General features: G+C 44.6%; 1 protein-coding gene across 1 annotated transcript in view; it reads left to right on the top strand.

Moving 5' to 3' along the window:
* LOC143278049 (chaperonin-containing T-complex member BBS12-like) overlaps positions 1-11,661 on the top strand; it is a 15,443-nt gene extending 3,782 nt beyond the window's left edge. Inside the window, exons 5-13 of the mRNA XM_076583062.1 lie at positions 1-416; positions 588-718; positions 1,819-1,896; positions 2,249-2,390; positions 2,859-3,002; positions 3,938-4,105; positions 5,298-5,405; positions 7,674-7,845; positions 8,336-11,661. The exon at positions 1-416 is cut by the window's left edge and continues 184 nt beyond it. Of these exons, the coding sequence (XP_076439177.1) occupies positions 1-416; positions 588-718; positions 1,819-1,896; positions 2,249-2,390; positions 2,859-3,002; positions 3,938-4,105; positions 5,298-5,405; positions 7,674-7,845; positions 8,336-9,162 (2,186 nt within the window). The 3' untranslated portion in view covers positions 9,163-11,661. The remainder of the gene's footprint in view (positions 417-587; positions 719-1,818; positions 1,897-2,248; positions 2,391-2,858; positions 3,003-3,937; positions 4,106-5,297; positions 5,406-7,673; positions 7,846-8,335) is intronic.
* The last annotated feature ends 1,693 nt before the right edge of the window (positions 11,662-13,354 follow it).

Genomic DNA, 13,354 nt, shown 5'->3' on the forward strand with positions numbered 1-13,354 from the left:
GTAAAGATCATCCTGCAGCAAATGTAGAACCTCCTCACGTTTGTGCACGAGATGACCTGCATCAGCATGGTTCAAATCATTCCAAACTTAACACGAAAGGAACACATTCAGCATCTCTAGCTGTCAGAGAACTGGACCATGTTACATTGACTGAAGACCATGGGAGTACCGGACAGAGGCGAAAGTCAGTGGATTTAGGATCTGCTCACATCTCAGGAAGGAGTTCTGGAAATATTGTCAGCCCTGTGACACTTCCAGCAGTGAACGATATTCTCCAGCGTCACAAGATACAGCTGTCCTCAGCTAAGCTGCACAAAAACGTGATGCTGAGAAGCAGACATCTTCAGCACCGTAGCTCCTCCAGTGATGAAAAAGACTGTAGTCTTTCAGGACCAACAGATGCTAACGGTGTGTCAGTGAATGGACACTGTCATTTGGATCATCATCACATGGAACATGTTTCTTTAGAACCGGATCATACAGGATGCTGCATTCATTCCTACAGCACATTCGAACGACAATTTTGTGGTCACAAAAAGTTGTATTCATCCCCAAGATATGTCCAAAATGGTGTGAGACATGATCAGGAACTGACTGCAAAGGAAGCTTTGGTTTCTCTTCCGGAAGAAGCCCAGTCTCTGAGCCATGGCTGTGATGACATGATGTCATGGGCGGAGGAAGCAATGCGTCATCACCTCCAGCATGACAGGCATTCACAGTCAGTGTAGTTCTTGTTTCTTTCTTCTTATTTGTAGGTTATCCATACAGACACAGACATGTAAATTTGTGAATGGTTGCATGTGTGTGTGTGTGTATGTGTGTGTGTATGTGTGAGTGTGTGTGTGCCTGGGAATCTTCGTTTGTTAGTGCTAGAGAAATCCTTCGTATAGTGATCAAGTTGCTGGCGTTTGAGCTTTTTCAGTACACATTGAAACATTGGGGGCACATTGAAACATCACATATCCTTTTCATGTAAATAATACTAATATCAATCACATTTGGTATTGTGCTCATAGGTGTTGATGGGTGATGGTGGTGTGAGCAGGTTTGACGTTGGGGTGATGGTGGTGTGTGCAGGTTTGATGCGGGGGTGATGGGTGATGGTGGTGTGTGCAGGTTTGACGTGGGGGTGATGGGTGATGGTGGTGTGTGCAGGTTTGACGTGGGGGTGATGGGTGATGGTGGTGTGTGCAGGTTTGATACAGGGGTGATGGGTGATGGTGGTGTGTGCAGGTTTGACATGGGGATGATGGGTGATGGTGGTGTGTGCAGGTTTGATACAGGGGTGATGGGTGATGGTGGTGTGTGCAGGTTTGACATGGGGGTGATGGGTGATGGTGGTGTGTGCAGGTTTGATGCAGGGGTGATGGGTGATGGTGGTGTGTGCAGGTTTGATACAGGGATGATGGGTGATGGTGGTGTGTGCAGGTTTGACATGGGGATGATGGGTGATGGTGGTGTGTGCAGGTTTGACGTGGGGGTGATGGGTGATGGTGGTGTGTGCAGGTTTGACGTGGGGGTGATGGGTGATGGTGGTGTGTGCAGGTTTGACGTGGGGGTGATGGGTGATGGTGGTGTGTGCAGGTTTGACGTGGGGGTGATGGGTGATGGTGGTGTGTGCAGGTTTGATGCGGGGGTGATGGGTGATGGTGGTGTGTGCAGGTTTGATGCGGGGGTGATGGGTGATGGTGGTGTGTGCAGGTTTGATGCGGGGGTGATGGGTGATGGTGGTGTGTGCAGGTTTGATGCGGGGGTGATGGGTAATCGTGGTGTGTGCAGGTTTGATGCGGGGGTGATGGGTGATGGTGTGGTGTGCAGGTTTGACGTGGGGATGATGGGTGATGGTGTGGTGTGCAGGTTTGACGTGGGGATGATGGGTGATGGTGGGGTGTGCAGGTTTGACGTGGGGATGATGGGTGATGGTGGTGTGTGCAGGTTTGACGTTGGGGTGATGGGTGATGGTGGTGTGTGCAGGTTTGACGTGGGGGTGATGGGTGATGGTGGTGTGTGCAGGTTTGACGTGGGGGATGATGGGTGATGGTGGTGTGTGCAGGTTTGACGTGGGGATGATGGGTGATGGTGGTGTGTGCAGGTTTGACATGGGGATGATTGGTGATGGTGGTGTGTGCAGGTTTGACGTGGGGGTGATGGGTGATGGTGTGGTGTGCAGGTTTGACGTGGGGGTGATGGGTGATGGTGTGGTGTGCAGGTTTGACGTGGGGGTGATGGGTGATGGTGTGGTGTGCAGGTTTGACGTGGGCCGTGTTCACGCTGTGGGTGTGCGGGGTGCGGAGGGTGGGCATCAGCTGTTGGAGGGGCTGGTGGTCAGTGCGGGCTGTGAAGTGATGGAGCTGGTCTCTGGCATCGTCTTCTGTCCCACTGCTGTTCTGGTAGTCTCTGTGTGTGTGTGTGTGTGTTTGTTAGTGTGTGTGTTTGTGTGTGTGTTTGTTAGTGTTTGTGTGTGTGTGTTTGTGTGTGTCTGTGTGTCTGTGTGTGTGTTTGTTAGTGTGTTTGTGTGTGTGTGTTTGTGTGTGTGTGTTGTGTACGTGTCTGTGTGTGAGTGTGTGTGTGTTGTGTATGTGTTTGTGTGTGTGTGTTGTGTGAGTGTGTGTGTGTTGTGTGTGTGTTGTTTGTGTGTGTGTGTGTGTGTGTGTTGTGTGTGTGCATGTGTGTGTGTGTGTGTGTGTGTGTGTGTGTGTGTTGTGTTTGTGTGTGTGGTGTGTGAGTGCGTGTGTGTGGTGTGTGTGTGTGTGTGTGTGTGTGTGTGTGTGTGTGTGTGTTATGTGTGTCTCGGTGTGTTTGTGTGTATATGTTTTTTCAAAAATCAAATTATCAATGTTATTATCATTACTGTGCAGCTGATCAATGGAGACCTGACACCAGAATTCCGACACAGGGGATATAAAGCAACACTGTCGTCCACACGGGTCACTGATTGTGTGAGATCTCTGCACCAGCCACAGGACAACTGGCACTGTCAGGTTCTGGCTGTGCTCAAACAGGTAGGTGGCTGAATGTGCCAGTCGCCATTTTGAGTTTTTGTAGAAGTGTTTGACGGGCGCAATAGCCGAGTGGTTAAAGCGTTGGACTGTCAATCTCAGGGTCCCGGGTTCGAATCACGGTGACGGCACCTGCTGGGTAAAGGGTGGAGATTTTTACAATCTCCCAGGTCAACATATGTGCAGACCTGCTAGTGCCTGAACCCCCTTCGTGTGTATATGCAAGCAGAAGATCAAATAAGCATGTTAAAGATCCTGTAATCCATGTCAGCGTTCGGTGGGTTATGGAAACAAGAACATACCCAGCATGCACACCCCCGAAAACGGAGTATGGCTGCCTACATGGCGGGGTAAAAACGGTCATACACGTAAAAGCCCACTCGTGTGCATACGAGTGAACATGGGAGTTGCAGCCCATGAACGCAGGAGAAGAAAGAAGAAGAAGTAGAAGTGTTTCAGTTTCTCATGGAGGCGTCACTGCACTCGGATGAATCAATTTATTCTACGCCACATCTGCTGGGCCGATGCCTGACCAGCAGCATGACCCACTGTGCTGTCAGACCTTTTGTGTATGCATACATATATATTTCATTATTCGTGTACATATCAGAGTGGATTTTAACTTCAGAAATTTGCCAGAGGACAGCCCTTTTGTTGCCATGGGTTTTTTTCAGTGCACTGAGTACACGCTGCACACGGGACCTCAGTTTATCGTCTCATCCAAAATATTAGATGTCAGTTTGATTTTCCAGTCAAACTGTGGCGAAAGGGCAAGAGCAGGATTCGAACCCAGACCCTCACAGACACTGTATTGGCAGATAATTTGTGTGTGACAACAGTCTTCAACAATCACTGATGGTGATGACGTTTACTGATGTTGTGTTAGAACTTGAAACATGTCAGCGTCAATACTGACATATTGGATGTATTTCTTCCAGTTGGAGGTACGGGTGGTGTTGGTGCGAGGCACGGTGAACTCTGACCTCCATCTGACCTGTGTGGCTTCTGGGATAGCGCTGATTGATCATGTGGCTTTCCAAGCTCTGAAAGTCCTGCAGTCAGCCTGTCGAGTGGACTTCGCTACCTATGTTTTGGATTCTCACATGGTAACCAAAAAGAAAGAAAGAGAAAAAAAGTTGCTTCTTTGCATTTGTCTTTATTGTATTCTTCTTCTTCTGAGTTTGTGGGCTGCAACTCCATGTTCATTGATAAGTACACTTGGGCTTTATGTGTATGACCATTTTTTTCCTCTGCCATGTAGGCAGCCATAATCTGTTTTGGTGGGGTTTACTGGGTTTATTTTTACCATGTCCTCCTGTTCCCCTTTTTTTTTTCTTTGTGTTTTTTGTTGTTGTGTTTTTTTTTCCGCCTATTTACATCTCTGGGCTCAGTGGGGAAAAACATGTACAGCTGCATGTCTCAGTACCCTGTTAAATAAAATTTTGTTTTGTTTTATTTGTCTTGCTTTGTCACCTCCTTGAAACTGAAATTGGAATTGTGTCTACAAACATGGCCTATTTTTATTCTTATTTTATTTCAGTCATTTGCCTTCAATATATCTTTCATTTTACTATGCACAAAATCAACAAATGAGCAAATACATATTTCAATGTATTTGCTCATTTGTTGATTTTGTTTAATTATTTCTTTCCTCCTTTAAAAAAAAATTGTTTTATTTCTTTCCTCCTTTAAAAAAAATTTTTTTTCCCCCAATACTTCTCCTTCATTTGTGGGTTGTGATGCCCATGTGCACCCATGATATTATTCACAAGTGGGGTTTTACAAGTATGACTGTTTTTACCCCTGCTATGTTGTCAGTCATTATCCTTTTTGTGGGGGATACATGCCACGTATGTTCTTGTTTCCATAACCCACCGAACGCTGACACAGATTATGAGATCTTTAATGTGCACATTTGATCTTCATGCGTATACACACGAAGGGGGTTCAGTCACCAGCAGGTCTGCACATGTGTTAACCTGGGAGAGTGGAAAAAATATCCACCCTTTACCCACCAGGCACCGTGACTGGGATTTGAACCCAGGACCTTCACATTGAAAGTCAAACATTAACCACTCAGTTGTTGCACTCATTGTTTTTTTAATACAAACTTAGGGTAGGCTGTCAAGACCGGACCAGCATGTTGGGTTTCTGCATAGTTCAGGCATCTGCTCTGATTTTTGTTTGTTTGTTTGTTTGTTTTTGCAAAGCAGATGTGGTGTGGCATATACGCGTATGGTTCAGTCTGCATTCTTTGACAGCTTGAAACTGAAAGTGTGTGACATGCTTTGTGTGCAGGGCAATGTGTGCCAAGGTGTGTCAGTGCAGCCACTTACACAGGACTGGTGTGACACTGTTTACCTGGACCGCAAACACCTGGTCATCACACCACCCGTCTTTGTTCAGGTGAATGGTGTGTGTGTGTGTGTGTGTGTGTGTGTACAGATGGTTGGATGGATGGGTGGTACTGCTTCTGTAAATGCCAGTTTAATTGTAATTACTGTACCTTAAAAGGTGATCGAAAGCGATAATCCTAAAGAGGTAAGAACTGTTTGCTCCATCAGTCTTGCAGACCAACACCAAATCGAAATTCTGCAAATCAGTCCTCCTGTACACCTTGGAAAACTGACAAGTGAACAAGAAAATTGGAAACCAGCTTAGAGACTTTGAAGGACGGTGTCTTCATCGAAACCTCAGAATTCACTGGGAACAGAATGTCACCAGCAAAGAAGTGAACAGACACACAGGCATCAACAACATTGTTGGCAAGGTGAAACAGACACGCTGGAGGTGGTTGATGAAATCAGACGTCCACACACTGTCCTCAGATGGGCACCACCAGGGAACAGAAAGAGAGGCAGACCACATGAAGAAGAACTGTGGAGAAGGAGATGAAAACAGCAGGCAAGACAAACGAAATCAACTGGTTTGCTCAAGACCGAAACAACTGGAGAAGATTTGTTGGCACCTTATCATGCTTCATCTGGAGTAAAGATGGTAAATAAGTAAGTAAGAGCCATTAGCACAGAGCGCATTGGTTATGAGTAACACTGTGTGTTGTTATCACAGTGATGGGTGATGCTGTGTGTTGTGATCGCATTGGTGATGAGTGACGCTGTGTGTTGTGATCGCATTGGTGATGAGTGACGCTGTGTGTTGTGATCACCTTGGTGATGAGTGACGCTGTGTGTTGTGATCACCTTGGTGATGAGTGATGCTGTGTGTTGTGATCATAATGGTGATGAGTGATGCTGTGTGTTGTGATGATAATGGTGATGAGTGACGCTGTGTGTTGTGATGATAATGGTGATGAGTGACGCTGTGTGTTGTGATCATAACGGTGATGAGTGACGCTGTGTGTTGTGATGATAATGGTGATGTGTTGTGATGATAATGATGAGTGACGCTGTGTATTGTAATGTCGGTGATAAGTGACGCTGTGTATTGTGATCATAATGGTGATGAGTGACGCTGTGTGTTGTGATGATAATGGTGATGTGTTGTAATGATAATGAGTGACGCTGTGTGTTGTGATGATAATGGTGATGTGTTGTAATGATAATGAGTGACGCTGTGTGTTGTGATGATAATGGTGATGAGTGATGCTGTGTGTTGTGATGATAATGGTGATGAGTGACGCTGTGTGTTGTGATGATAATGGTGATGAGTGACGCTGTGTGTTGTGATGATAATGGTGATGAGTGATGATGTGTGTTGTGATGATAATGGTAATGAGTGATGTGTGTTGTGATGATAATGGTGATGAGTGACACTGTGTGTTGTGATGATAAAGGTGATGAGTGACACTGTGTGTTGTGATGATAATGGTGATGAGTGAAGCTGTGTGTTGTGATCATAATGGTGATGAGTGACGCTGTGTGTTGCGATGATAATGGTGATGAGTGAAGCTGTGTGTTGTGATCATAATGGTGATGGGTGAAGCTGTGTGTTGTGATGATAATGGTGATGAGTGACGCTGTGTGTTGTGATGATAATGGTGATGAGTGACACTGTGTGTTGTGATGATAATGGTGATGAGTGATGCTGTGTGTTGTGATGATAATGGTGATGAGTGACACTGTGTTGTGATGATAATGGTGATGAGTGATGTGTGTTGTGATGATAATGGTAATGAGTGATGTGTGTTGTGATGATAATGGTAATGAGTGATGTGTGTTGTGATGATAATGGTGATGAGTGACACTGTGTGTTGTGATCATAATGGTGATGAGTGACACTGTGTGTTGTGATCATAATGATGATGAGTGATGCTGTGTGTTGTGATGATAATGGTGATGAGCGATGCTGTGTTGTGATCATAATGGTGATGAGTGATGCTGTGTGTTGTAATGTCGGTGATGAGTTACGCTGTGTGTTGTAATGTCAGTCATGAGTGATGCTATGTGTTGTGATCGCACAGGTGAAGAGTGACGCAGTGTGTTGTGATCACATGGTGATGAATAATGTTGATGATGAGTGATGCAGTGTGTTGTGATCAGATTGGTGATGAGTGACGTACTGTGTTATATCATGGTGATGAGTGACGCAGTGTGTTGTGATCATGGTGATGAGTGACACAGTGTGTTGTGATCACATGGTGATGAGCGAATTTGGTGATGAGTGATGTTGATGAGAGTGATGTTGGTGATGAGTGACACTGTGTGTTGTGCCCAGACACTGGTGATCCGGGGGCTCAGCGCGGTGGGGAGGGAGATGAAGGAGGAGGAGTTCTGGCACTGTGCGGCCAGACTGACGCAGGCTGCAGGGGAGGGGAGAGTACTGCGGGGAGGGGGCGCCACAGAACAGGCGTGTGCCTTTCTGCTCACCTCCCACCAGAACCAGCCAGGTAGGGGGGTTATGTAATTACAGGTGTGTGGTAATACCAGTACATACATCCCAGCGCCAACTGTCCTAAAACGCTCTCGGGCAAGAGAGTGAGGATGTAACTTGGGCAAGACACTCTCCAATATAATCAGATTCTAGGCCAGATAGTTGGGACAGTTACCTCCTCTGCTGTTCTGATGGTCATAGTCAAAAACGACTATCATACATGCATACATAGATACACATACTAAAAAAAACAAAAACAATGTACATGTGTGGCGGTTCAGAAAACCAGTTTTGATCCGAGAGAAATCAAAAGTAGCTGTTAAGCCTCAATACTTTGTTTCTCCATTTGATTAAAGATCAACAGAGCATAATGTATGCCATCCTTTTCATTTCAAAGTCCATATGAACAGCATGGGAGCTGTGCCATAGAAACGGTGTAGATGATGGGGCAGCAGAAAAAAAGAAAAAAAAAAGTAGGACGAATGATGGTTGTATGGATGTTGCAGGTGAAGGCAGCGTGTGGGGCAGGTGGGCAGGGGAACTGGCGCTGTACAGACCCGCAGTGAGAGCAGCTCTAGCAAACACCTTCCTCTCCTTCGTGCACACACTGCACAGCAACAGGCACACAGCCGGCTGCGACTCCCACAGCCTTGGCACCGACAGTTGCTGTCCTCTAAACTCCCTCCCAAATCTCTGTCTCGGCCACAATCAGAATTCCCGTCAGCACGACTCGACAGGCCAGAACCACTGCCAGTCCTGTCTCTGTGTGAAGTTGGAAGCTCAGGAATCGTCCATCACAAGCTCAGGTGGCGGTCCCTGTGAATTATCAGATGAAAAGACGGATTGTCACAGGTTCTGTCTCTCAAACCACGGTGCCTGTTGCAGACGACAGGACTGCATAGAGAAAGGCCGCTCTTCATCAAAGCCAGTCCTGCAGGTCACAGAGACGTGTGCAGACCTCAGGCACACAGCCCATGCATCAACCAGCCACACCTCATATAAGCTGTGTGGACACTGCATCCCCTCACAAGTCAGAAGAGCAGAGCACGAGTTGGGCAGGGGAGAGTGTCTTAATACACCTGTGCAGGGCAGTGGAGAGTGTCTTAACGCAACTGTGCAAGGCAGGGGAGAGTCTTTTCACACACCTGTGCAGGGCAGGGGAGAGTCGGGTTTTCAGGGCTCCAGTGGCAGAGCTGTGTGGGACAACTTCAGCAGCAAGGTGGAGGGCTGGCGGTCAGCCGTGCAGTGTGCGTGCACAGTGATGAGAATGGACGAGGTGATCGTCACAGGGGTGGACCGCCACACCCTGCCTGCCCACTCCGTGTTGTTGTGACGCACAGCATTCCACACTGACACCTTCATCTTCACTTTGTACCCCTCCAGAACAGCTTTCAGTGCAGCTGCACATCAGTTTCTGTGGACCAGCTCAACAACAGCAGTGTGCATTGTCAAAGCCATACTTCATACATGAAACCTACACATCATAAAAAAAACCCAAAAAAACATGCTCAGTCCCCTTGAAAACACTGGCAAACAACTTCAAGGCTAAAGCCAAGATGAAAGCACTGAATGAGAATACAACTGATTGAAAAAGTAAAACTGAATTGTAAGTTATCAAGTGAAGAGATGGACCGCAGTACGGTAATATCCATACTCAGTCCAGGGGAAGCAACCAGATGTTACTGATATATCAGTACCTGGGGTACTGAGTGTTGAAGCAAACTGTTCAGAACCTTTTCAGTGCCTTGTTGCCTGTTGTGTTTTATATTACATTATTTAAAAAAAAGAAAAAAAAAAAAAGAAGAAAAAAAAGAGACAAAGCTTATGAGGCTAAAGTGTGATTTATCTTTTCCTTTCCACTATAAAAACAATGAAAGTGTACGTGGAAGGGTATCTTTGCAATGATCATGCCATGTGTCAGGTTCCTAATAAACCAGAATATGTCATTTATTCCCTCCCGCCACTGTATGAACAACAGATATATGATACACATGTAGTTCTGTCCATAGTCTGAACTGGCATTAAGTCTCCACACATTTACTCTGCAGAGAGTCAGGAATTCTTGACAAACGTCACAAGATGTTAAATGTAACTCCTGATATCCAACCATCACTAAAAGATGGCATGCATGGTGCAAATAGAAGTCTGATCCATCACAGTATACTTTATATCGGAAAAGATTTTTGTTCGCTTTTGTTAACCATGCTGCATGATTTGTTCTGGACAGTTTTTACCCATTTAATGTTTTTGTAAGTTTTATCTACTTTTGTCTTATGTTTCATATTTGTAATATGGATTTAGTACAACCAGGTGACTTGTTTGAAAAGATCTGCAGGCTGGGGGAAAATGTTTGGTCATCTTGGTCACATTCATGTTTCTGTGTACAAGTGGAAACATGGGTTGGACGAGTGCCATGTTTTAAGTTTGTTGTGCGTCTGTGTCTGTGTGAAGACAGGGTAAGCATGTATACTTGTGTGACATTGGGAGTGCTTGTGTGAAATTACAGAATTTTTAAACTGGTCTGTTGTGCCATGGCCAGGAGTGTGTTGTTATGTCCACCTTTTCCTTCCAAATTTTTGTTCCTGCTCAGTAGTGAATTCTTTAAGTGCAGACTTCAAGAAATACCAGTGTTAACATACATGATGCACACTCTCTCTCTCTCACACACACACACACTAATGATGTTAAAATACAGACTCACTTTATTTGCACATGTGAACCAACAAGCCATAATTTATATTTTATGAATCCTGGCAAAAAAGAGAAAGGAAAGAGGGATAGAAATGGCAGTCCTATTTCAGTCTTCACAAACCATTCAATACATTTTTGGTGAAGAACATAAAAGAACTCTGCAGTTATGTGTTGCAATATTATTACGCCACATAAAACTTCATAAGAAAAAGACTAGGAAAATTTTGTAAAAACCTACAAAATCTACATGCATAAGCTGTTTTTCATTCTTTTTGTGTGTGTGTGTGTGTGTGCTATTCTTTACCTTTTCTCCTCATACCAACATGTTATGTGGTAAATAACAGAAAATGTATTCAGATTTAATTTCAAGCAACTTGAAAACTAATAATGCCTGGTAACTTGTTTCACTCTAAAAGAAAAGAAAACAAAACAAAAACAAAAAAAACTACTTGATTATCTGACAAAAAACACTGAAATATACAGATGGTAATTCTGAACCTTGCATGGTATGTGTTGAAACCAGCTTTCAAAACAACATCATGCAATGCAAACCTGTCAAAGTGTCTAAGAAACCAGAACTCTGCAATGCAAAATAGATGTACAGCAGAAAGATGGATGTCTACTGAAGTCATGAACTTTCCTATCGGCCAGTTGTCAGATGAGGACATACACTAAGGCTGCAAAGAACTATACATGATATGAGGAAGGTATGGGTCAGAAGGAGAGAAACCATATAAAGGGACAAAGAGAAAGTGAGTTGAGGAGATCAGGATGAGTTCCCAGGCTTCACAATAAAGGTATGAGCAGGGAAATGAACTTCCGAACAGCAGAAACTGGCAGGTGAATCCCTTTGAAAACAAAAGGAGGAAAGGGAAGAAGGGGGAGTGAAGGTGTGTGACACTTGAGCAGTTGCTGAGTGAGCGAGTGAGTCAAGACTCCCAACCTGAATGTGTGTGGTCTGAACCCTGACCATGCCTGGCATGATAAAAGGATGGAGCTGATTCTGAGCTGCCAGGTCAGTGTGTGTACAGACTTTCCTCTGCCTTGACACCATTGCTTATAGTCTGATCCCACTGCACAGAGCCTTATCAGGGTTGCTTGACTAAATGAAAAGAAATTCAACTGCTTGAAAAAAAAACAACTCTGCCACATCTCAAAAAAAGAAAGAAACAAAAACCCTCTGCAAAACAATACAGGTAATGATACATTCATTAACTATTAAGCTCCTTTGGACAAATAGGTGAGGCTGTGCTGTGGATGTCAGCCCTCTGCTTAATTCATCATTCCCAGATTACAAAAAAATGTAAAAAGGGATTAAAAATACCTCAAAATTTCATAATATATAAAATGACCAAAAAGGCAAATATATGGCAGAATGGACAGTTAGTACCCATCCCAGTGTTGACGTTACTACCTAATCGCCAGAGCAAAATAGCACAGACAATCCATCAATGACTGCAGAAAAAGAGAAACAATGTAAAGGCTTCCCAGAAAAATGAATGGCAAAAAGCAGATGACAGTGAAGGTTGAAAAAAAGGCAGAAACCAAGAGAACAATGCAAAAGGAGGTAATATCTAGCATAGAATGTCCAAAATATTGTGATGCTATTCACACATACTTGAAGACCCCCAACATCCTACAGGCGACTGTACAGACCTTCTGACGCCTTGACCCTGTGCAGACCCCCTGGTGCCTTAAGTCCCTTCAAGCTGGAGATAAAAGCACACTATATGAAAGACATATCTAACATCCCATAATACAGGTCTGTGCTCCATGAGAACGGAAAAAAAAATAAAAAGAGAAAAGAAAAGCGAAACAACACATGAACTTGCAAGAAGAGATCGGCTGCCTGAAAACCCCAATCATGAACATGCCAACAATCAGGTGTAATGTTGGAACTCCGGCCCACAAACAGTGAAGCCAAGGAGGCAGGTCTGAATGCATTAGTGGGCAGCATCCAGTGAAACAGCAGGACAGAAGGGCACTTCCCTTGCTCCACAAAGTGGGGTTCGTCTGTCTCCAGAAACCGATAAGCTGAAAAGTTACAATATACGAAAGGTCCCCCAACCTTGCATGGCCAACAAGGGCAGTGAATTCATATCCACTGTGTCTAGGGCTTCACACTGAAAGGCAGGATCCAATCCTCTTCTTCCACTAATTTTAAACCTTCCCCAACCAAAGTCAGGAACCCGTTCACAGCTGGGTGGAGTGAGGAAAATCGGGAGTACAGTGCCTTTCCCAGGGACACACCACCATGCTGAAGTGGGGCCTTGAACCCTGATCACTGGTGAACACTGCATCAGAAGTCCAACACCTGATTATGCCACAGCACCACCTTGTGATAAAAATATATGATGTGAAACAATGCAGAAGAGGTCAGAATGCAGAGTGTGAAATTGGGGACGATGTTATGACTGATAAACATGGAGTTACAACCATTACATGGCACACTGTAATAATTATGGTTAAATGGTGAATAGTGAAGTACCCTCCACCCAACATACATGACATGCATTCACTGAGGAACAGAGTGGTTGTTTAGTATTGGATATGTACACTGTCATGGAGGTTTCTTGCATGTCTTCAAACATCCTCATGAACTTTCACACACTCTTATGTCTACCCTCCAATGAATGTTGTTTCAAGTAACCTCACTTTCTCCCTAAAAAATGATGATTATGAGTGACAACAACAGTGCTACTAATAACAACATATTCTGAACTAGCAAAACTGGTGTTGGGGGGAAATAAGCTTGCATAATGAAATGAACCCCGATGTAATGCAAACATCGCATAAACTCTTTGCATTTTCATTCAACATAGCTGCAGATCTCA

The sequence above is a fragment of the Babylonia areolata genome, chromosome 2 (genome assembly GCF_041734735.1).
Source record: "Babylonia areolata isolate BAREFJ2019XMU chromosome 2, ASM4173473v1, whole genome shotgun sequence".
Taxonomy (NCBI): domain Eukaryota; kingdom Metazoa; phylum Mollusca; class Gastropoda; order Neogastropoda; family Buccinidae; genus Babylonia; species Babylonia areolata.